Here is a 25,560-nt window from a genome sequence, read left to right on the forward strand (position 1 = left end):
TGCAATCATGAAAGCTAGTCAGAATAATCAGAGTGCTCTTTTTCTCTCTGAAAGAGTTGTCTCGTTCCAAGTGTCTTTTCCAGCAACTGTGCTTTTGATGCGAAGAAACAATCTGTCAATCTATATTTGACTTCTGTACCAGTGACCTTCTCAGTTATGCAGATCATAAAGCTTGTAATCAGCTCTTTGCTTTCTTAACTTTGTATGAGGTCTTTAGTACGGAAGTTGATTCAAACAATAGCTTGTTAATGAGGGAAGCACTAGGAGTTGTTAGGAGGCTTGGCACAGACACGTATGTATTTTTGAGTTTGAAGGGAATGTTTAGATTACTAGGACATGGATAGTATATGCCTTTAAAAAAAATCGGAAAGCTATTTTTACTTTCTGTTAATTCTTTCCCTGGTTTTAGGCAGTGTTTGCATAGTGCTCAAGTCCTGGACATAAGTCCTAATTTTAGGACCTGAGGAAACAGACAGTGGGTTAGCATTTGCCACAGTGCAGCAAAAACACTGAAGTAACCTATTTCTGAATGTGAGAGGAGGCTGCTCATCTCAGCAGAGTTTGAGCAATACAGGCATGTTCACAAGGCGAGAAGTAGCCAGAACAGTTGAAAAGGAGGAGGAGGAGGATCACTGCTGGATCTGGTACCTTAGAGCTGGCTGCAGGGTGGATAGGCATTGCTGAGTCTCCCTGGTTCAGTTCTCCTAAATATCGTGTAGTGATGTGACAAAAGAGTTGATTGATGCTTGTGTGACACCAGTGTAAAGTTGTATCTATATATTACATATGACAGCTGAAGTTCCAACAGTAAGTATGGGATGAAATCACAATGTAAGAAATGTGCTCTGAGAGACAGCAGAAGTCTAAGGGAGTCAAGGGTAGTGGAAAACACTGATTAAGGTATAAGAAATGAGAGAGCATGGGGAAAAAAAACCTGGAGGAGCTGTCGGGAGGCAAAGCAGCTCAGACCACCAAAGCAAGGCAGGGGAGCCGGGAAGAGCATGCCTGTCCCGAGCAGAGGTCAAGGGATACAATCAAAGCAGCAGTGCTCATGAAGGATGAGCAAGTGGAAAAGGATCCAGCAGGCAAATAACCACTTAGCTGTAGCGAAAGCAAGAGAAGGGGAAGACAGTATTGCAAAGGGCTGTAGAGCAGGGCAAAATTAATTGGATACTCATTCAATTTGAAATAGGCTTGTTTTGGCATGCATTTCTGAGAAAGGGAGGCAACAGTTTTAGGTGCTTCCTCACTGTACTCAAAGTAAGTTTGAGCCAAGCTTTTATATTCTTCCTTTGGGAAAAAGATCATACTTCATGCAATGGAAGGTTGTTGGTTTTGCTTTTTTTTCTCAGCTGCAGATGAGTATATATAACTCTCTTTAAAATTTGAATTTGTTCTTAATAGGATGTTAAGCTTCTGGGTCAGGTCCATTGAAAACTCGGTTCTGCCTACTGGCTTTTTGCTTCTGAGCCTGAATAACCACTGTTGTTACTCCCACCCACTTGAAAGTTCAGTTCAAGGTATTTTATTAAATGTGTTTGGCAGCAGTCTGCAGCGAAAGAATGGATGATAACTTTGAAGGTGTTGGTAAATCTGTGTATTATGGTGAATCAGAGATAGGATGCACTGTCATAAAAGTTTACATTATTTATAGCTGTACATAGATGCAAATTATCGGAACAATTAAGAACTTGGCAGATGCTTATAAGTAATTTTGTCTAATTTGAAGTCCAAAGGGAAAAAATAAAATATCTGCTGTAAATCTTAAGCAAGTTTTTAAAGTTTTAATCCAAGAAAAAGGGGAAATAAAATCCCCATCATAAGTGAAGTTGAAGACAGTTGGATTTTGTGTATGTTTAAAAGAAACCCTAAAATGACAGAGACTTTTGCAGATGTTATTTGACCACTCAAAAGTGGAATGGTGAAAGAATTCTGCCGTCGGCCTGTATAGATGAATTAGTCACCACCGATGCTGCTGTGAGCACACCTGCTGTAATGAAAGATAATCTGAAGATTTTACATCTGTGTCTGCAGTTGCTCAGAGCTTTACCAAACCTTGTATTTGGCCTGAAACTGTCCCTAACAGCTTTAAAATGAAGGGGCTCAGAAATAAAAGACATGTATGGAATTTATGCCAAAATAATCCTCTTTTTTTATTTTCTTTGGAAAAAAAAGAGTGTAATGCAAGATTTATTGCTTTCTGTTCTTATAAAAATAAGTTTGACCTATATTTTGGAAGCTCTAGTGCCCTCAGGCCTTAAAATTTGGCAGTGGTAGTCTGTGTCAAGGATTTTTTCTGTGGAAAATCAACCCCAAATGAGCCAAGTGAATAAGCTTTTGAAAAATGTGTAGTTTGCATATGCTCACTGGTAGCCTGCTACAGTTGAGCTGTTGTGCTGCCAGAGACTCCATCTGTCCTCAGTGTTTTCCAGCCGGGGGCTAAAGCAGGGTTTTCCCTGCTCGGCATGACTGAGAGCCATGGCAGACCTGAGAGGGGACACAAGTCCAGGTCTTCTGCATCTCCTGCTCTGTGAGACTTCACAGGAGACATCAGGAAGGAATCTGGTTCAAATACAAAGGAGTTACAAACACAGGAATGACGGAAGTCGGTATCTGCCTGAGACAGGCTGAAACAACCCCAGGGACCAACTCAGGAGAGATGGGGTTTGAAGGATTTGGGGTGAAAAGGACAAAACCAGAGGGCTTGCAGTGGAAATAGGTCTGCCTGGGTGAGGTTTTGCCAAACAGAATGGGATGGGTGGGAGGATGGTACGGAAAATGACTTCAGAGGGGAACAGACAGCGCCCAAAAAAGCATGTTCCCATCAGAGTCTGGGATGGACCCCAGATCTGCTCAGCTTCTCCAGGTTGGCCGGTCTGTGCGGAGCTGACTGTCAAATCACGGCACTCCTGCAGCACCGGCTGTTGCGCAGAGCATGGCAACATCCTTCCGCTTGCGTTTTCTCCCCCATTAGCTCATGAAGGAGAGGCCCACAGGGCAGTCCGGAGGCTTTCCTCCCTGATGAGCATCCACGCAGGCATGTCTTAAGTTGGAAAGTAGGGGGTTTATTTTAGCTGCAATCCAGCACTTCATTTGCTGAAGTGATTTGACTTCTCCTCAGTGATTGAGTCAAAATAGCTGCTCTATTTTCCCGTCTTAGTGATTGCATGTGTGTAATTACACCCATACAGACAGTAACTTCAAAAACTATTTTTGCTTTTAAACCAATTTGAGTGGCCCTTGTTGCCATGAAGATATTCCTTCCCCTCCATCTTTCATATGCAAATGAGTAGTATGATTCTCCTATGCAAATATAGAATTATCTGATTGGAAGACTTACTTAAAAGATATCGCGCCTGTACCGGAAGTTTTGAGTATGACTCTCATATAACTTTACTAGCCATGAAATTGCCTATCCATAAACATGAGGTTTAGTGTAGGAGGCTTCTGGATTTCTTTTTTTTTTTCTTCTTTTCTCAGAGGAGGATTGCCTAGATTTATAAACCCAGAAAGTATCTCTCTGCATTACAGTATCTGCAAAAGCAAAATGTGTTCTGTGGGAGCTACCAGTTTCCTTGTAATGGGCAAAATGTACAGGGGACGAAGAGGGAAGGAGGGGGGATGCTTAAGATGCAGGCAGTGGATGCAGTCAGGGAGGCAAGAAGGGAAAAAATTCTGTTCCTCTCTGTAATAAAGACAGGTTCTCTTTACAGTATGGTAAATAGCAGCTCAAATTCTATATGAAGATTACTTAAAATTCTGGAGTTTATAGAACAGGAACTGTGACTCTAAAAAGAATCTCTCTAAAAGTATATATTCTAAATGCATGTGCAGTTATGGATAAAATTTGATTAGTTTAACTTGAGGTTAGTTGCTAGAGTTTAATTAACTGATGTACGTCCCAGGAAGCACATGGGAAAACTCTCCACTGCACGAGTGTTGTATCAACTTGAGGCATACGTTTACCCTACTTTCTGAAGTCATTTTACAGAGCTCATGGCAGAAGTCTGGTCTATTAACTTTTTTTCCTCTCCTTCTTTTTTCTTCACAGAAGGAGGTAGAGGAGAGCTCCAGGTTGTACGTGTTGTCCCTTGTAACCAGCCTCTCTTTCTGAAATGCCTGTGTGTGCATGCCTTGTCTTCTTGTAGCTAGTTGTTCCCACTGAGGCGCTGAGGTTCAGTTTAGCATGTTATGGTTGCTGAGGAATCGCTAACACTGTGTATGCATTAAGAGGCTGTTCAGTGCTTATTACCTTGTACAAAGAGGAAAACAAGAATGCTTGAGGTGATCTCCGTTCAGTGCTCTGTGGGGTGCGCGTAATGTGCACAGGCACCGTGTTAGCAGAGTACAAGCTGTTTATCTTTCTAGTCGTCCCCTTTATGAATCGTGTTTAAACCAAGTGTTTCCTCATTTTCCGTCAGCTGTATTACTTCATTCCATCTCTGTCTACCTCGTTTGCACATTTACAGCAATTAAGGTAAAAAGTACCACTCTGAGATTAAGCAAGACTGTGGATGCTGGGAGCTGTCTGCTGCAGATCCTTTGCCTTTTTAGCTAGCTACAGGCTACTCCTTGCTTTGAGCAGGGCTGTGTGCCCCCCAGAAAGGGCAGGACTTTTCCTTTAGTACCTACAGCTATTGCCTCTCCACTCAGGGGGTGGTTGACTCTCTGCTTATCACTCTGTGGACAACAGGTAACTCCTAAGAGGATACGCAGAATTTTGCTGACTGCTGTGTAACATCCTATCTTGTGTTTGCAACTGTACCTCATACAGAGAAGTTTCTGGATCCTAGATTGTCATCTGTTATATTTTTTTGAATCTATGCTATGTGGGTTCGGTTCCTGCTGTGCTTCTGCCTCTCCCTTAGTTGTATGAATCAGCCCATATCAGCTTCCTGGAGTATGCTGAACATTGCATGGCTTCTGGCCTCCATGCAGATCTCATCCTTTTGAGTTCGATGAGTTTGCATTTCTAAGCTTTATTGGCTCATGTATCAGCAGTTTTGTTTCATTCTTACCGGTAAATGTCTGTCCCTTAGCGCTTTTTCAGGCATGTAGAGGTACCTGGTGTCAAATATTGGCATCAAGTTCTGTCCTCTTCTGGCTTCAGTGCAAAACACCGCAGCCTCCTTTCAGCTGCTCATCTGGCAGCTGGAAAATTGGTACTGGAAGATATATCAGGTGGAAGGAGCTTCCTGTGGGGCTCTTCAGTAATTATCTAAATTGACTTTCTTGTAGAATATGGAATGTAGAATGAATTTCAAATAATCCCTTGGCTTGTTGCAGCCTTGGAATCCATGTAAAACATAGTGTATTTGGTCAATGAAGACATTGAGCTACAAGACTGACTAGTGTAATTGGGATGATTTAGTTCATACTAATTCTGCTAATACCCCTGAAGAAATGTTCTAATTAGGCATGACCAGGAGTTTAATTTAGACAGTGAAACAGATGCTCCTTGTTTTAGCCTGATTCAGATTAATCTATAGCTAAATTGAGGCCTTGAGGTTTAATAATGAAGCATGGTATCTGAAAACAAGCAAGGATGATTTTCAAAACAAATAAAAAATCATTAGTATTTTGTTATCTGTTTAAACAAATCATCTTTCCATGGTTTACATCTGTATTTTATCTAAGAGGGTAATGTGCTCGACACAGTACTTACATGTGATGGAAAGTTACATTGTGAGAAAGTCTTTTATGTGGAGGGATGGATTTATATGGAGAGGGCTAACAGAGCTGAGGATGTTCTTCCTTCTTCTTGTGCTGCTTCAGATTTGCTGATTTATTTATTCATTTATTTATTTTATGCCTCTGTCCATTTTATGGACTTCCTCCTCTACAGAAGTATGTGATTATTCTGTCCATTAAAGCATCATGTGTATGAGATAAACTGTGAAATTTGCAAATTGCAGCTTGGTTAAATAATTTCTGAAGTTACTTTTAAGCCTAGCTGCTGCTTTTCACAACTAAGTGAAAACTCCTATTTGTTTCATTTTCAGGCTTCACCAAACATTGCCTTCTCTATCACTGAATAATGTTCCTTAAACAATCATGTCTGTTGATGTGTTTAATCCAGGATATTAATCTTTGCTATTTTGTCACAAGCATTATTTTGCTAACTGTTTCTTGCCTGATAAGAAACTTTAGTTACATGGAAAAGGCCTTTCAGCCACTCATTGCAGCATGCTTTACTGTGAGTGAATATACTGCATTACTACGGTAACAGGCACTTTGCCAGCTGAAGGTATTTGTTGGACAGTAGGTATAAAACTGTCATCCATCAGCATCAGAAATAAAACAAAATTGAATAGAGATGTGGTGGGCTATTTTGTTTACATGTTTGCTTCTGCATCTTATCAGTGCTGCTTTATGTGCTTACTTATTAAAAATTAAGATGAAAATTAAGTCATCAAGTGACAGATCTGTGTAGAGAAGCAAAGCATAAGCCAGCAAAATGCTTTCTGTTACAGGCAGCATGGGGATGTCCAGGTGTTCAATGTGTCTGCTTTCACAATTGTTCCAGTGTTGTTCTCATCTGCCTGTTGTTTGCTTGCCCAGGCTCTGAGCAAGCCATGCTCTCATCAAGGGGATGCTCTCATCTGCTGAATTTAAGCAGACCCATGGCTGATGGCAAGATCTAGAGCACCTACTGGAGCCTTCCTGGGTCCTGCTTTCAGAAAGTGGGGAGCTCCCGAGCTGCAGAAAATCCATCTGAACAGCATTGCCATTTGCCTTTTTTAAAGGAATAGGGATACATGAAGTGTTCGTACCCACAAAAGTGGTGTAAACTGTGGATTGTTTTGTTTAATTGGCACTCCCAGAGGTGTCTGAACCCTGCTAACACTCATGCCAACACTCGTAGGTAATTCAGCCTCTGGTTCTTTGACTACATGAGTTGGTGCAACAAGGACCTGCAAAGGACTTCTTGGCGACTGCGAGCTCTCTGCCACTGTGTGATACTGTGCCACTACCTCATATATGAACTGCCCAACTTCCTTCTTTAAAACTGGTTAGGTGTAGTGTCTGCTTCTCCTTTTGAAAGGCTGTCTGGACTGTCATGGTGAGACACCTTCAAATTTTCATCCTCTGTTTATATTTAGCTGCAGTTCATCCATACAATATGTCTATTGAATAAGCACAGGAAAAGGTGCCGTTTGTTGGCATAAGCAAGCTGGCCTGGTCTCCTCCTATAATGTGTTTACATTGTCATACTGTTTTGCCATTTTCCTTTGTGAATTCTTTTTACTTTGATATAGAATAAAAAGATAGTATATACCTTTCTGAAGGAGTCTTGCCAGCACAGTACAGAGGCATTTATGGGTTTACTTCTGCAGAGACATTCCACTGGACATGCTCTATGGATTATGTTTAATCCTTAAATGGCTCACAGATTGTCTTAGTGGCTCATTGCCAGTGTGATGACTAGAAGTAAAGTCTGTTGTCATGTGCTTTTCTCCACTGAGGAACACCTCCTGTGTGGTCAGATTCATGGCAGGCTTTAGGGCTTTGACGTTGCCATTTCTACCATGTTTAATCCTCTGTTGTTGCGGTCTTTGCTGCCATCAGTTCTTTCCACTCGCCATCTGAGTTCTGTATCAATAATTCTCCTGTGTTTGTCATCAGCAGATTTTATCAGCAGATCCTGCTTACTCCCACTAGCATCCTTATTGCGTTGTCCGTGGCTGGCTCAGTTACAGTTACTTGTTTATCCACCCTAAAGCTCCCCACTCCTTCTGAGCTTATCCGGCCTTATTAACGTCACATGGCATTGCATCAAAAGTTTTTTGTTGAAATCAGAATTCAGTTGATAATTCATTTTACAGTGTAAAGAAAAACAGTTTCTTTGTCGAACAAAACCCCATCTTTTCAAAACTGGTGTGCCATGTATTGCATTTTTTTCCTGTTTTCCAGTTGCCTCCATGTTGATTTTCCCTTTGTGTTTGTTCTAAAGACTTCCAAGCTGCTGAAGCCAATAATGAGCCTACACTAGTCTAGATCACATTTCCCTCCTTCCCCCACACCTTAGCTGTGGGTGCTGCATTGGCTTTCCTATATTCTCAAAGCATCAGCCCCCTTTTGATGGAAGTAAGGTGCTGCTTCTCTTGGCATTTTCTCAGGGAGGATGCTGCCCGGAGCAAATTACCTCTTTAGTTTCAGCAGGTGATAACTCCTGTTTACACACAACCATCACCTGCTTGCCCCTGCATCAATACTGTCACTTACTGAAAGCTCGCTCTTTTGGTTTGTGCTGTTGCACCCTAGAGAAGCTCTTTCTCTTCTCTTGTTTTCTTTTTGTTTGTAGGTATAAAAGGCTTTGCAAAAGTAATTAAAAGTAAATGAGAACAAGTACAGTTTACCTGGACTCTCAACAATTTGTACTTGGCATGTCTCAAAATCTGGGAGATGATGGAGGTTTGTTTCCTGATCACATTTTCTGCTCTTCCTTTCATCCACACTCCCAGCTGTTCTCCATTGACTCATGGTTGCCTGTAGGAAGCGGTTATTGCTCATTTAGGTAAACAACTCTCCCTGGATCTTCTTCCCTTGAACAGATCTTCTGATGCTCTTGTGGTCTCCAGGCTTCAGTATTGCCCATGCTATTTGTAGTACTTTTATGTCTCAAATATTGGTCACTTGTACTTCGAGTTTCTCAGATAAACTGATTGAAAACCCTGTCACACTAATTGTTTTTGCCAGCAAATGTTGCCACATTTGTATTTGTCATTATCTGTCATTCAGTACAGCTGAACTGACTGGTTTTAAGCTTAGTCCAGTATAAAACACTGTTCCATTTTAGGATTGCTTTCTAGCCACAGCTCTTCCAAGTGTTCAGAGCTGAAAACAAAGATGTCCTCCCTTGTGTGCTCTGAAGGATCTGGTTGCATTTACTTCACAAGATCTTTTCTCTTGACTAGCAGTTGATTCAGATCCCTCTGGGAGAAATGCAGGTTTCAGGCTAAGGGGTTCTGAAGGCACAGCTTGGAATGGAGAAGATGGGCAGAGCCTAGCCCTGGTGTGCTGCTCTGGCTGTGTTGGTCCATGGGTTTAGGCTCCTCCTGCATGATCATGTAGAAAAGCTGGAGTGTTCATGCAATTATGGATAATGTCATGTTGTTCAAACCTGTTTAGAGTAATAAAAACTATGTAGTCTTCAGATCTGCCCAGCCCTGGAGTTTTGGAACTAACAAAAAGTTTGGACTTCTGCTGCTGTACAAATTGAGACATCTAATACACGCTTTTGTTTCGTTCTTTTATCTTGCATAAAGCTGGAGCCTATTTCCTGACCCATACCCCTTTCTTCTGTTACAATTCTCAAGTTATAAAGTACTTTGTTTTCTGTTGTATACAACTTGCAGTCTTTTCATACTGTTGGCAGGCATGATTATCTGAGGTCGGGGTATTAGCTATCAGCAGTGTGTCTTGCTTAGTCCTGTTTGAAAACAGCTTTTATTTCAGGGAGAGCAGGAGAATTTGTGAATTGTAAGCTGGAACAAAGAGGTTTCTGGTTATAGGTAAACCTATAAACCTATCTTTCCCTTACTCAAAATCTTTTGTTTCCTTCAGGCATTTTGCAATTGCTTAGGCACTTCTCAGCCCTGAAGATTCTCAAAGAAAACAGAACATCATTCTGTAAACAAATGAACATAATATTGTTACAAATACAAACCTAGGAACATGGCTTAAATTCATTAATATTAATCCTCGTACTTGCAGACTGTGGTGTTTTCTATTATAGTGTGAGATCCCAGTTCACCTGCAATCATCTTGCGAGCAGCAGCCCTTGTTTTACGCCTCTTGGAAAATTAAGTACTTGCATATGGATGTGGGGAGCTGCAGTGGGGCCTTCCTGCTTAGGGGTCTGATGAGTCTTTGCATATGAGCATGAGCAAAGCTCAACAGTGTCTGTACAAAGTTTCATGTTGATTAGTCATTTGTGCATTTCATAAAGTTGCTTTTAATTCATAACATCTTCATTATGACCATGTTCACGTAAGTGGTGACCATGTTCACATGAGTGGAGGAGCTCTCCAATAGCTCACAGTTTTGTTCAGTTGGAAATAAAAAGCCAACAGTTGGTCTTTTGAAAGAGGAAGTGCACTGAACAGGCTCTTCAGGTTCCGGTTTAGGTGTTCAGTCAAATTGCATAGCCTGTCTGTGTCTTACCCTGGTATGTTGTTACTGCCTGACTTACCCTGATATGTGGGTCATCAGAGGTGCTTAAATAGGTTTCTGTATGCATTTGCCTGCATGCAGTGTGGTCTGCTATCCTTTCCTCAGGATATAATCTGCATACATTTCCTGGGGTTTTCAGAAACTAATTTCATATTGTTCTTTTGCTTTCCCACATTTAAGGGTCAAGATGAGGCTGATCCATCAAAACCACCGTGGCTCAAAGGAGGGTAAGTGGTATTTTGGGACCTTGTTTCTCTGTGTTTATAAGTACAGTGTAATTTGAGGTCTGCGGTTCGATCTAAATAAGAAAATCTAATGTTTTTAATGGCTGATTTAAGGATTAATCAAGTGGCCATGACTCACTTAGGGTCAGGCTGCTGCTGTATTTAAGTCTCCTCTGAAACAGCTGGAGGTGGGCTGCACAACTCTTGAAGAGATCTGTGTTAAGAACACAGAATCATAGAATAGTTAGGGTTGGAAAGGACCTTAAGTTCATCGAGTTCCAACCCCCCTGCCGTGGGGAGGGACACCTCACACTAAACCATGTCACCCAAAGCCTCATCCAACCTGGTCTTGAACACTGCCAGGGATGGAGCATTCACAACTTCCCTGAGCGACCCATTCCAGTGCCTCACCACCCTAACAGGAAAGAATTTCCTCCTTATATCCAATCTAAACTTCTCCTGTTTAAGTTTTAATCCGTTACCCCTTGTCCTATCGCTACAGTCCCTAATGAATGAAACCTGATGGTGGCAAGTGCTTATGGCACAATATTAAACATTCTTATTGAGCACCACAGGGTGGTCTGGATGAAATCCTTTTTCCTGAGTCAGTCACTGTTGGCCCCAGGGAAGGGAGAGAGTAGCTCAGAAAGACTGCTGTGCCTTTCGAGAAGAAAAAAGTAGCTTTGGGGAAATCTTCTGTCTTTGCAGTGATTTATGTGGTCATTGTAGTAGTCAAAACATTGGTAAGTCTGGAAATCATTGCAGTGATCATCATGCCTCTTCTGCACAGGTGACAGTGAGAGGCCGCGTGTTCTCTCTGCAACATGCTACTCGCTGCAGATGAAGCAGACAAATTCTGATTGTAATTTCACCATGACACTCTGCATAATAGGTGCCAGCGTGGGAGCTTCCTTCCCTAGAATCCCCTCTGGAAAAAAAAAAGACTGTGACACACTGTACATGCTGCTAGGTTATGTGCATTATATGTGATGAGGGTGATCCGCTTTGGTGGTGGTACACTCAGGAGCTGATGTTGTAGCAGATTTGCCCTGAAATCTCAGCAAGAGGTTGGCTTGCTACATGCGTAAGTTAATTCTCAAACTACTGAAGGTAGCTTCCTTAATAAAATGCAAAGTTAAATCAGAGGCTTCATTATACGGCTCTCTGGTTTTGGAGTCATTGTTCTGTGAGATGTTGGTATTCCCACTAAGCGTCCTCCACACCTGCGGATGCTTGCAGCTGCCTAGCAACCCCATGCTTTCCTAAGGAGCCTGGGACTTCAGTGAGCAGGTTCCAGGAGAACTGGCAATTAGCAGGGGCAGAAGAAAGTGATTTATTCTAACTATCAGCAGCACCTTCTCCTGCTTTAACAAGGAGACAATGTACTGAGTTTATTGGTTCACGCACGCAGATGATTTCCCAGCCTGAAAGATGAATACACGTGCAGTCCTGAAATACTTAAAGATGTGTTTTGTCAGTTCAAGGCAAGGTTTGCTCTAGTCTGGTAATTTTCTCTTTCAATGTGAGATAAAACAGTCTGGCTAATGTAGTTTTGACAAAAGTTCAGCTTATTTGCTGTATCAGCGCATGCAGGGGGTTTACAGAGGAGGTGGTTGTGAGTGGTGAACCTTTAATTGCACCATTAGCTATGTTGTGGTTTATTAGCCACAAAGTACATTAAAGCGTTTACGTTTGGTGTTCTCTTTCATATGCAGATTAGGGTATCCTTTGAACAAAGCAATCAACTTCTGTCATTGCAAACCACCTTTGCTTCCTTAAATTTTAAAAATTTAATGGAAGCATCTATATGATATAACTTGTATTAAAAGATGAATGCATGCTTCAAGCTGTTTTCACTTCCAGCATAATGCAATGGTAGTTCCCTGTCTATAGTTGCTGGCTTTGGAGAGATAGCTTCAAAAACAAGTACTGTTGGTAGTATTGATCAGTATCTGGATGTAGTATCTCATATTTGTATATTTTATTTACTAGTGCAGATCATCTTTTCATACAGAAATGCTATTCACTCTTCAATACAGCACTCCATATTAATGCTATAAATAATTACATGTGTTGCAGAGGAGAGTTACCCTATTAACGTATAAAGCTCCAGTGTGTATATATGAGGCACTGTCAGTACTTCTGTCTGTGCAAATACTCCCAATTTTGTTAAGTGAAGTAGAAATTATGTTTGAATAGACTGAGGTAGCTGAAAGCATAGGCTGAATAATTTTGAATATTATATATAGTATATAATATTATTTTGAATAAATTTGAATATTAAAAATTGTTGCTTAGAATTGTTTCTTATTTTAATATTAAGAAGCTAAAAGCAGATAATCTTAGTGTATAACTACATGGGTACTAGGATACAGTAGGTGAAAAAAAAGCACCTTTCAAATATGTTTGTTCTCTAACAGTCTGGCTTACAACTGGTTTTATCATAAACCTCAGTCTATCTGAAGTATTTTGCAGCAAGCCAGACATATAACTAGACATGTTTCTCAAGCACAATAACTTCTTTAGGCTCATCTTTAATTTGGACCGTGCAATTTATATGTTTTCCTTTCCTTGGAAATGTGAGAGTATCACAGGTTCCTTTCAACTGAATTAGGGTAAACCAAAAAAAGTCACTGGAAACAAAATGTAGATTCCCAGATGTGCCCTTGACTCCTGTCAGGAGCCATATATTTGCTTGTGACTGTCTTTTGCATCTTCTCAGCGTACAGACTCTCCCTTTGTATTTTGCTTTCGCTTTCTATAATAAATCAGAAGGGATTATTACAATTCTCCATTGGAAATGAGAGTAGCCTTTAGTAAAAATACTATGTAGCCTTGCTGTGAGGATTTCCAGCGTTGGAAAACTGCTCTCATTCTTGCCCAAAGATTCCGATAATTGTAATTAACTCCTGTAAATCTCCACCTTCCTTAAGCCCGAGTTTGCCTTCCATCCCCAGCTGTGTCAGCTGCCTGAGGGAGGTTTGTGTTCACCGTGTAGGAGCATGGAGAGGAGAGCACGGTGCAGATGTGACTCATGGAGCATACAGAGCTGATACTGTTCATGCAGTTAGGTGTGACTGCTCACCTTCCCACCAGGCTTCAGCCAGCAGCAGCTATCAGCTCAGCTAAGGCTCGGACATATCACCCTCCTACAAGAAAGTCACTTTACCATTCTAGCTCTATGTTTCTGTATATAACAAACTGCTTCCCTCCCTTGTGCTAGGCTGTGCCTTCACATTCTTTCCCACCCTAAAGCATGGTCTACTATAACATAGGTTTGGTCATCCAGAGTAGGGTTTTTTCGACTTCTGGCTGTATTCAGAGGGTGTTTGAGTTGGTGCTGCTTGCTGAGGAGTGCAGGTAGCCTCATCACTTACCAGCCTCCCAGTTTTCATGACATGGAAATGTGTAGAGGCAGTTTGGCTTCCTAAATTTATTTAAAGGGTAGGTCCATGTGTGTGTTTTATTGCAGTGAGAACAGCTTATCCTATGCTCCTCCTTCCTGTAGTTGTTTTGTCCTAAAGCATGTAGCTAGGTGTGGTGTACCAAATCAGCACAACATGCAGGTTAAAAGAGCCAGTTTACCACACAGATGCAAAAAGGTGTAAGCCAGCATGGTATGGGGTGAAAACGAATGGGTAAGGATAGAGAGGCATGAAGGTTCCTTTACAGTCTCTGTAGCCAAGAAAAAGGCCTTGGGAACCATCTTCTTAGTGGTAGGAAGGCATGAAAACAATGTGGAGATGGGAAGTTAATCCTGGGGAGATTACGACTGGACACAAGAGGAAAAGTTTTCCGAATGAGAACTGTCAACCACTGAAACAGTTTTCCTAGGGAAGTGGTGGATTCCCCAACATTGAAGGCTTTTTAGGTGTGGTTGGACAGAGTGCTGGGACATCTAGTCTAGGTCATGCTTTGCCTGGGAACACTGGGCAAGATAGATGATCCTTGAGGTCCCTTCCAAGCTGGTGTTTTGTGATTTACTGGGGGGTCTTCAAGCATAGGCTTACATCCATGTGGTGGTAGCAGTGAACAGCAGGATTCAGATACAGTTATCCAGGTTGGTCACATTGGAAGGTTATAGTGTTTTATTTTAGCAGGTTCTGAGTGTTGCTGGGGGTTGGAACTTGATGACCTTAAGGTCCTTTCCCACCCTAACTATTCTGTGATTCTATGATTTTATGATAATGGCCCTTTTGCTCCACCACTATTACCACCAGCAAATGGCAGCTCTTCTGTGAAGAGGTCTGCATGGTTTGAGCACCACAAATGGTCCATTTTATAGAAATAAAAATAATCTATTTTCTCCTCAAATGTGAGGCTTTTCCTAATAATTGTGTGGGCCTCAAAGGCCAGGACTAAGCCTAGAGTGTTCTAGCCTAGAATTAGATGATGGCTAGCAGCATCCTGCCACTCTGGCCTTCTCACTTTAACATGCTTCCTTCCCAACCATCAACACCAGGCAGGAGCATCTGGATTGTGGTGTGTAAAGAAGATAAACAATCATTTTATTATTAACTTCACACTTTTTTAAGTGTTATCTTCTGGTTTGCTTTAGTTACTCCAGTAAAGCATCTCTTTCCTCACACCAGAACCCTAAATTAATTGAATGGAAAGAAAAGGGACGGAGAAAGACTTGGAGACAGGATGTTTTCAAATTACCAAAGTCTTTCCTGCCGTGGCACTCCATGGCAGGAGTAAACCATAATCTGAGCTGTCCTTAAGGAACAAAACATCCTTTTGAAAGCAGAGGTGTGCAGCTCAGTTACCACAGACTAAGCTGCATGTGAATTACTGCCAGGGAGCTCTGGTTCTGCCCTTGGGTAAGTATTTTTGCCAGATCTGTAGCTCTGAAGCACTGGTGCTCTTCAAGCACATGCCCAGTCTACTCTGACCTAGCTCAGGCCTCAGAACTGAAAACAGGAAAACAAACTTTTTCAACTGTGTTAACAACCTTGGTTTATTTTCAGATTGCATTTGCAGTGAACTGATTCTTCCTGTGCTCATAGACTATGATACTGTCAAGGGGGCTGATGTTTTAAGGAAGCGTTTTTGTCATCTCTTTACTGCTGGTGAGAATTTTAATCTTCTTCTTCTTCTCCTGAATTTCCAGGCCTGCAGGTGGTCTCTATGGCATCGATAGCATGCCCGATCTGCGCAAAAAGAAGCCAATTCCACTTGTCAGTGATCTGGTAAGAGATTTGTTTTTGTTTAGCCACACAACCAATTTGACATATGGTAACATTCATTGTCACTTATGAAGCTGAACGCTTCCTGTTTTGTGAAATTAATTCTTACATTAAAGACTTAGAAGTTGGTCTTGGAAAAAACTCAGAACAAGCTATGGTTTTGTAGACAGTTTCATTCATTTGGCAGAAATAAGATATTTTTTTTCATGTTCTTTTTATTTTACACATAATATTTCATTATTTTTAGGGCTGCACTATTTTAAAATGTTTTCCTAAAAATCACATACTTTAGGGAAATTTCTAATGTCCGTGTGAGGTTTGTCAGCCTTCCAGAAGGTTGGAATTTCAGAGGATAGATAAATGAGCATATGTGCTTGAATTTTTAAAGCTATTTGCAGTATTGCCAGTAGGCTTCTGCACTGAGGAAGCAAAAGAACCAAGCGGGTAATGAGGACAAGTTTCATATGCTTATGTGATGCAGAGAAATAAGGCTTCTGAGGGACAAATGGTTTTCTGCTGGCTGTGTGCAGTACACTTAGCGATTTCATATACAGGAGAAATGCTGTAACAGCTGAAAGACCAAAGTTTCTGTATCCTGTAATACGTGTGAAAAGGTGCATGCAAATCTTTCTGCCAGCTTACGCATGGGAAAATTAATACATGTCTTACCAACTGGTTGTATCTTAAATCTTTGCAATAATGGCATTAACTTGTGTTACTTCCTTTGTATGCTTTCATTCTCTCTCTCCACAGGCCATGGTAAGTGGAGCTAAAAACTATCCACCAAGTCTTCACCAAAATAAAAGTCATTCTACCTTATTCTCCCTGTGTTTCTTTGCTTTTCATTTTGTACCTGCAGTTTTGCAGTGCATGTGTATCTTAGCACTCTGTTCTGCCTATCACTGATCAAATGAACTTTTGCTATCTTCAAACAGCATAAAGCAGAGCATAAACAGAGGTTTCTGATAGGGTTAGATGATTTCAAAGCAGATGTTGCTGGCTTGAATTTCCTTCTCTGCCTTCATCAAACTGGAATGGCTTGCTGAAGAAATCCTTTGTACGCCAGCGTGAAGTGCTGCAAAGGCATTGCCCTGTGCTGTCCAAGGCTGCAGAACTTCATGTTGGCGTGATGTGAAGGAGGCAGTTTTGAGGGGAAAATGCTGTTCATTGTGTTCAGTGATGGCCAATGAATGTGATACACCAGCACATTCAAACCTGTGCTCCCAGCCCACTCTGTTCTGTTATTACCCTGTATATTTGTAACCCTTTCAGTGTCATGGTTGGGGGTGTTGTGCATGTTGTAAAACTGATGAAATAATCTCCTGTTGGATATGAGCAAAGTTAGATACAGAAGAGTGAGCCCCATGTAGTGACCTTAGGCAATAACAGAGCTACCATTGCTGCCAGAACACAGAAATGGAGATGTGAACCCAGGTTTCATTAACAGTTCTTACCAGAGAAAAAACAAAGTTTTACCTGAGTGTGAATGGTTGTGGGCTGATGGGAGCAAGTTGGAGACCTTTCAGAGTATGCATTTGACTCCTCTGGGGTGTGAGATGTCATTTAAGAAACCGACTTAAATGCAATAGACTGATGGTTTGGTGTCTGGTGTGACAGAGTCCCTTTGGTCACATTTCTGGGCAGGTATTGCCAGTGCACTTCTGAATACTCACAGTGAATAATAAACTTTCTTCCTTCTTAGTCACTGGTTCAGTCCCGGAAAGCCGGAATTACCTCAGCAATGGCCACTAGAACATCTCTCAAAGATGAAGAGCTGGTAAGTGGAAGAGTGGCTTGGCGCTTGTGAACTTTTAGTAGTCAAATTGAGGGAATGTGCCTCTCTGGGATGCAGATGTCTAAAGATAGAGACGCAAAAATTCTTGTATCATTTGTTTAAAGAAAGCAGACATTGTAAAAAGTAACATTTACTGTCTCAATATGATCCTGAAAAATGTAAACTTACTGTTTCCTTCTGCAGTATCTACCATGGGGGACAGCGTGTGAAACTTACTTTATGCAAGATATTCCTTATCCACAAACATTGATTTTTTTCTTCTATTTTCCCCACTTTTTTATATGGCTGGACAAACATCTTTGTGTCCTCTGCTCCTCCTTGTAAAAGTTTGATAAATTTGATTACCTCAAATGTGTAGATTTGTTGCACTGCTCATGCCTTTCCCCTTATAGCTCCTGTGTTAAGCAGAAAAATAGGTTCAGTAACCTTCCTGGGTGTTGTTTTATGAGTGCCCTTGCCTTTCAGAAATCTCATGTCTATAAGAAGACCTTGCAAGCCTTAATTTACCCCATCTCATGTACAACCCCGCACAACTTTGAAGTGTGGACAGCCACAACCCCTACCTACTGCTACGAATGTGAGGGGCTGCTGTGGGGTATTGCACGGCAGGGAATGCGCTGTGGAGAATGTGGAGTCAAGTGCCATGAGAAGTGCCAAGACTTGCTCAACGCTGACTGCTTACAGAGTGAGTAGTGTCCAGTGGAGTGCGGCTGTTCCAAAAGTGTGACCAGAGCTTTTCTAAGTGTATAAGTGATTCCTCAGTGATAAGAGAAGCTGCATTTGTTTACATGACTGTATTTTCTGTGGAGGTGTCATTGGGCTAAACCTACCCCCACTGCCCTGTGGCCGTAGGCAGCTGCACTGACACAGAAGAACTTCTTTACAGCATTGTGCTTGGTGTGTTTTAAAAGAAGGTTTAATTCTTGACTTTTCACTCTCTTTGTTATAACCCATGTAACTTCTAATTTCTCTTGTATCAGTTCAAATGGTATGTTTGCTGACATAGCCTGCTTGGAAGAGAGGCAGTGCGTAAACAAGGTACTAGGCTGAATACTCTGACTTTAGTTCTGCCCCTTCTGTGCTGGTATCCTTGTCAGGTTGCTTGTTGCAACCATCAGTCTGTTACACTAAGCTCTGAAGAGCAGCACTGGGTTCCTGCTTAGACAATAAGAGTCCATCGACTTAGCTTGGATTCTCTGTGCCAAATGCAGGTTGGGAAGGCATTTTGTCTTTTTAACAGTAAGGTCTCATGGCTGAATCACTTTGTAGACCTGGGTCTGAGTCAGCAGAGGTGTTGTTGTTCGAGCATATGGACAGCATTTTATTTTTCTACTAGAATTTCTATTTATTTTGTTGTTTCTTTTTTTTTCCTGCAGTGTTCAGCACCTAAGCCCTTTCTTTACAGAAGAGCTCTTCAAAGAGCTGGCACTTTGCAGAATAAATGAGACCTTATACAAACAATGGAGAATTTTAAAAGGAATTTGATTAAAGAAATTAAAAAAATAAAGAGGTAAAAATTATTAATTTAGGCATCTGCCTGGACCCAGTTATTTTTATTTGCTTAAAAGAAGTTTCTTAATTTGGTCTCAAATTCATGTTCTTGCTTGAGAGCAAAATATCTCAGTCTAAATGGAATATAAATTTCTGCCATATGTGCTAAATCTTGAGTAGGAATGTGGGGCTGTTTCTGTTCTCTCTGGATTTTCTTAGCATTATAGCTTGATGGACTATGTCTAAGAAATCAGAAAAGCTTGTAAAATACAAACAGATCTATTGCAAATCCATGTCAGCAATTACAGGAATATAAACAGTCAGATCTTGTATCTGCCTGAGGCTCTAGCTGCTCAGGAAAACCAGGCTGGATGATCCAGCAAGGGGTACCCATGTTGTTTTTTCTCTTATGGCTTATCTTAAAACCCCAAATGGATATTTTTATGCTTGTGGTTTTGGTATGAGCAGAGTTTTAAATCAGTGTAGTTAGGGGCTATTTGCAATGGCTTACTTGTCAAGCACAGCTGATACTGGTGAAAAATCTCTGTTCCTCAGTTGCTCAGTGTTTCTGGATGTCTTTGAGGGTTGCAAAGTGATCTTTACAGTTTACAGCACTCAGGCAACTGCATCATTGCCACTTTGGCTCTGTTGCGACCTTTTTATGACTAAGCAAAGAGCTGCTGTGTTGCATTTGGTTCTAATTTTTTTAACACAACTTGATGAAGAGGGTCGCTTAGACTGAGGATAACTTCATTTGTTTCTAGATTTTACCAGAACCCTCTGCTAACTGGTGATTTTCAGTATTTGAGATGAACAGCTGCTGACGTTTACATCCAGGCATGCATGTCCGTAATGTGACAATATTGAAATGAAATTGTGATATCTCAGGATGGGGAAAATGCTATACAAATCAGAGGAAAATTAGATTTGCAGCAGCAGCAGCAGTGAGGAAACAGGCACAAAGCTGTTGTGCAGAGCAGAGGTCATGAAGTTAAAAACAATAGAAGAAAAACTGATTTTAGAAATAGCTAATGGCTAGGAGAAACTATATTCCTGCGATGGACAACTGTGGTGGTCCATGCTCAAGAAGGGAGACTCCAGACAGGGATGGATCCTGGAGAAAGTTCAGTGGTAATGGAGAAAATATGACAATGTTTTGATAGAGGGTGGTAGGAGTTTGTTAATCTTTCAAAAGAGGCTTGGCAGCGTGAAACAGGAGAGGGGTGGGAACGATGCTGCCTGAAAAAAGTAAAAACAGAGAATAGTCTTGTCAGGTCTGTCTCAGTAGAATATTTCTAAAGGGATGTTGTGGACCCCGAGGCCGAAGTGTAAGACATGTGCATGTGGATCTCACATGGCTCTGGCTAACACTTGCTTATAGCTATCCATGGCCTAAAGCCTTTCTGAACAGTAGTTCTTACGTTTAACAGGTGACAGTGATGGCTCTGTGAATTGGTTTAATACTTGTTTGAACCTGTTTGTGCCTGAACTATGTTGAGGAAGAGGGAGATAAACAGCAGGGAGGGAGATGGTCTGTTTGAGCTTACTGTTTACAGAAGAAAAAATAAATTTGCTGCAAGAAAATTAAAGGTTAGAAGTAAAAGAAAACTTCACCTATGGGAACAGAGAGTTTCTGGAACAGCCTGTGAAGAATAACCATGGGGGCAGGTTTTCTAAACTCTGGTTGGAATTACATAAACTTGTGCAATGGGATATGGGATGTGATGATGGCAGAAGTCAGCACTTTTGTATGGGATAGAAGTAACAACTGGAAATTACTCTCTTTCTCAGGATAGTAAAGCATTAGATAAGAACTCAGGTTTTGGTTCAGCGGATTACAGATGTTTGCTTAGCACGTTGCCTTTCATAACGAAAACACAAGGGACTTCGGTGTCCAGAGTTAGAGAAACTTAAAGGAAACAGCTGAGAGTACACTGGGATCAAAAATTGTGAAGCATGCAAAAACCAAACAGAAATGTTACTTACGGAGTTATTTTAAAGCTGCCCACCGTCAGAACAGGGAAGATACAATGACTCTGAGCCAGGGGTCGGTGGGGTATCCAGAGTGTGTGTGGTGGGTATCAGTATCTGGGGTAGAGATGTCAAAGAAACTGAGGGTAGTAGCTGGGTAATTAAGACAGAGAGGCCCAAGGAAAGATAGTGCTGGGGAATTGAGATGATGGTGGGACCAATATGTGGATATATTTCTGGGCTGGAAAAACATGTTATTGATACTAGAAATCTATTAAAAGGCTTTTCCAAGCAGCTGTGTTCTTTGCGTTGGCATGCTCATGCTAAAATCCTTCTAACCAGGCCAGAAGAAAATAGAAAAACTTATTTTAATTTTTACATGTTTTGAGGACATGGGCTGTGCTTGAGGAATGAGAGACACGGGGTTTCTGGGGAACAAGCAACAGTTTAGAGATCCAGTAAATTCAAGACTGAACTTTCAGTATACTGAACTCAGAAGGGATTTTTTCCTAACAGAAAGCTTTATTGCTGCTGTCAGTAAAAAACCCCACACAAACAACATTCTCAGGATGTCTTCATTAGGTCCATTTGAGGTTTCCACAAAACATTACATTGAAATAAAAGGAATTTTCAGGCTGGTAACAAATACAAATCTATTGATTAAACCTGGATGCCTCAGGATATATCTTCACTTCAGTCTGTGTAAGTCTTCCAGAATATGTTGCATTGGAGTAAAATGAATCTTCAGGTTGGTCACAAATACAGTACCATTGTCTTAATGCCTTAAAATTTTGGGCAGGCACCTGGGGTTTTATTCCTTATAATCAGGATGTGCAGTTTATCCATCTTCTATCCTTCAGTGCCTTTCCAAGATTGATAAAAGGACCTCTTTTCCAAATTCTGTTAGAATTGAGTCTGGTTATTTCTTATGAGGGTGTTTTTTCTTAACCCCTGCGTTTTGAAGAAACTTGAGTATCTGATACAGTCAACAAATCTATGGGACTGCAGTGATGAAACACTCAAATTCAGCGATGCGTTGTTACAATTTGAATCAAAATCCATTTGCAGACTGATTCAGCAATTCCATGAATTGGCAGTGCCTGCAGTGCAGTAAACTGGAATATGCTATGGTGTGTGTACTGCAGCCATCTGGTTTATGGCTCTGTGGGCAAAAGCTTGTTTCTCTGAGGATGTTTCTCTAATGTAGGTACTTAGAAGATATTAATCTAATGATGGGATGCTCACCTTTTTAGCCTTCTGCTGTTCTTGGAAGTACTCAAAGGCTCTGCTGCATAGATGCACTTCCTTTCTTGCTTGGTTGAAACTGGATGGTGGGACGGTCCTTAAAGTCCAGAACACAAAGCTGTTGAAAACACAGAGCTTTTATCCCTTGCCCTGTGCACTGGTGTAGTACCAACTAAAATACAATGGGTTGGGCAGTGTTGATCTCAACAGATGCATGCTTTGGATACCAGGGAACAGATGTAGAAAAATAAACATAATTATGAAGATGATGGAAGGGAAGGACATTATGTTAGCATAATCCTAGTAAAAGGGACGTGTACAGTTCAGTTCTAGCGTTTGAAAAGCCACAGGTAAACCTGAGAAAAGAAACTGCCCTGGGACATCAGAATCCTGTCTTCCAGATATCTTGACAATGGGGAACTAAGATCTCAAGCTTTAAACCATTGTTGAACTGAAAATCTGTGTTGTAAGTGTGATTAGCCACATGTCTTTATTAGTGCTTCTTTATGCTATGGTGGAGCAACAAACCTTGGAGAACTTCACACGAGCTGTTAGAGCTGCATTGCTGAATGTCCTGCTTTCAGTACTGCACCTATGGTCTTGGTTCACCTCTGGAGTTGTTCAGTGCTTTTGACTCAAGAGTGGAAGTCAGGTATGTTTACTGCTTTTTGGGTAAGAAACTTTTGGGTGTGGTACTCTGAATTAAAAGACTGCAATTCAGAGACCAGCTTAGTGAGTGGACTTTTAGTGAGATCAAATAAGCCACTCTGGTGATAATCATCTTGGCTTCTGTGTTAAGTGATGATTAGGCATCATGGTGATGAACACTTGTTTGCTCCCAGAATCCTATGCAGGAAAATATTTGCACAGAAGGAGGAAGGATACCTTTATTTGAAACTTGAATATCTATTTTAAGTTTCAAGAATATATAATTTCTAAGCATTATCCACCTACTGAACAGCTGTCTTCTATCCTGCCAGTGTTGCTTTCTTGACTTTTTCCTGTTAAAGCACAGGATAGCAGTGCTGGTAGTTTACTAATATCTGTATTGATACAGTTCTCAATATAGATATGTTTGCTTTCTGTTTCCAGTCATAAATTGACTTATAATTCAGGCCTAGAGAAAAGAGAAGGAAAGCACAGTACCATTTCTATGATGCTGTACGCAGTACTTCTATATTCCCATGCCTTTCTGTTGCCATTTACAGGACTACAGGAAAAGCTGATCTGCTGTCCAAACCCCTCTTTTTGTAGGGGGATGAATAGGATCCAGGTCCAGCAGCAGGAAAAGCACCCTCTGCTATCCAGTATAGTGACATGCTTTGGGTTTATATCACATACATCATAGGTAATTAGTCCCCCAGTGGATGTTCTGGAATCCCTGGGCGTTTTGTACCAACAAGCAGGTGTTAAAGTTAAGAGTGTACTATTGAGACAGAGAGTTTCTCTGTTCTTTATTAGTCTGTATTGCTGATCAAGGTGTCTGCCTGATTCTGGCTCTTCCACTGCAGTTCAGGTGCAGACTCCACAGGGAGAGAGACCTTCCTCAGGGAAGGAATAATGGAGCCTTGTCCATGCAAGTTGTCAGAGCAAAGTGGGGAAGAAGCATGGATGGAGGTGGGGGGCTTTCCTCTGAAAGTCAGGAGGCAGAGCCAAGCCTTAGAGCTGAATAAAGAGAGGAATCCCTTGGGGTCTATGTGACATGGTTTGCACATCCTACAACCGCACATGCCAGGAGCTGCTGCTAACCTCAGAGAGGGACACATGCACAACGCAAAGTCTCTGGAGGTGGTGGGGATGTTAATTATCATTTTAACTACAATTCCTCTATTTGCCCAAGTTTGTGTTCTAAAGCATCATTTGATGCTCCTGGAGTGCTTGCATTAAGGCCGTAATGCAGCCCATGTTATCCCAGAAGTGGCGAGTCCTGTTCCATCTCAGTAATGAGCAATGAAACATCTGTATTTGCAAGCTGGTTGTCTAGTAAGTTGTTTAGAAAATGGTTCTGAAGTTATTTAGAAGATGGTTCTGCTCATGCACCATCATAAGCTCTTAATGTCTGAATTCCTAATTTTCTTAGAGTCACAAAGGTCAGGGCAGAGTTGGTGTATTTGGATCATGACAGATCACAGAATTCCAGCTAGGAAAGGCAAATTATTTAGCTTGGCCTTTCCTGATTTCCCAACAATTTTCTGTAGTTCTGTGTGTAATTCAGAGTCCACCTCCATCCCTAGAAGACCTAGTTCTGTTAAAGCTGAATAGCACTTCTTATCTAAAGTTCAAAGTATAGCCCCTGGTATCATTTCAGTTTCCCATTCCTTTAATAAATGTTGGGTCTACAGCTGGATGATTGCCTGATACAAGACATCACTTTGGGTGGTGCTGGTTCTTCATCACCGGTAAGTAGAGACAGCAGGGACTGTGTAATTAATTCCAGTATTTTTATTTCATCTTAAGCCAACAATAGGCAACTCTGGGGCAGATACATTTTATTGTACTAAATGAAATACTGAACATCAAGCCTTTAGCAAGTAAAATGAAAGGAAGAATCAGGTAATGTGAAGTTATGGCTTATTTTATACCCGGGTCTTTAACAGCATGCATGAGTGTGCAGTGTCCTTAATGAACTTCTGAAACTTCAATGGTCACAGCCTGTTCCAAACTGTGGTTTTGGGTTTTTTTTTTTCTTTTTGGTTTGGATGGTGGAAGTTATAATTGAGTTTTGTTTCTTTATTTGAAGTGAATTTAGTAACGATGAAAGGTGTTAGATTGAAGGTCCTAGAAATAGATGTCTTCAGGCACCGTTAGTCACTGGGCACCCTTTTGAGCCTGATAACAAGGTTGCCTGTTATGTTGTACTGCTGGGGGTCCTTTATCTGTGTTCATAGACCTTTATTCATATTTGGTCATTACATGCTGAAACTGTTTAATATGCAAAACTTACATTAAAGGTATTGCAGATATCATATTGCCCATTTCTTCCAAAAGAAGACAGCTTTATGTATCTTTGTGATTGATGTCTCTCTTTGTACACACTTGCACATGCTTCAATACAGATTTTTAAGGTGATGTAATACTTGGTGAACACCTGGATGGAGATAATTTTTCTAGGAAAAAGCATACTTTAATTAAACTATCCCAGAGAAGGAAAACAAGCAAAAACATATGAAACTAAACAGAAATAATTGTGATCAAATGTGTTCACAGAACATTTATACTGGTTTAACTTAATCTGATTTAAGATCATAGCTTGAAATTGCTGCAGATTGCGTGTAGAGACACTGTGTGCAACCTTGGGTTCCTGCTTTTCATTTCGTACCCGAGTTTGTCTGCCCTGTTAGCTCATGTCAGTGCTTTCATTAGCTCTCAGTGGCTGAATTCTGACATAAAACATGACTGTATGAATTGAGTAGGGAGTAGCTGGTTGGGGGAGCATTCTTACATCCTGCTTATATGAACTCTAAATGTT

The 25,560-nt window shown here is 41.1% G+C and overlaps 1 protein-coding gene across 3 annotated transcripts in view; it reads left to right on the plus strand.

The window, feature by feature from the left end:
- The window catches only part of UNC13B (unc-13 homolog B), a 199,285-nt gene that overhangs the window by 114,936 nt on the left and 58,789 nt on the right, over positions 1-25,560 (plus strand). For 2 of the 3 annotated variants that reach the window (XM_061376546.1, XM_061376548.1), the window contains 5 exons: positions 4,052-4,074; positions 10,357-10,403; positions 15,514-15,592; positions 17,292-17,366; positions 17,850-18,069. In XM_061376546.1, the coding sequence (XP_061232530.1) occupies positions 4,052-4,074; positions 10,357-10,403; positions 15,514-15,592; positions 17,292-17,366; positions 17,850-18,069 (444 nt within the window). The remainder of the gene's footprint in view (positions 1-4,051; positions 4,075-10,356; positions 10,404-15,513; positions 15,593-17,291; positions 17,367-17,849; positions 18,070-25,560) is intronic. The other variant, XM_061376549.1, reaches the window with a different exon arrangement.

Source organism: Neopsephotus bourkii, unplaced genomic scaffold, assembly GCF_033783945.1.
Source record: "Neopsephotus bourkii isolate Nb327-2 ecotype Australia unplaced genomic scaffold, CSIRO-AGI_Nbou_v1 NB_1721, whole genome shotgun sequence".
Lineage (NCBI taxonomy): Eukaryota > Metazoa > Chordata > Aves > Psittaciformes > Psittacidae > Neopsephotus > Neopsephotus bourkii.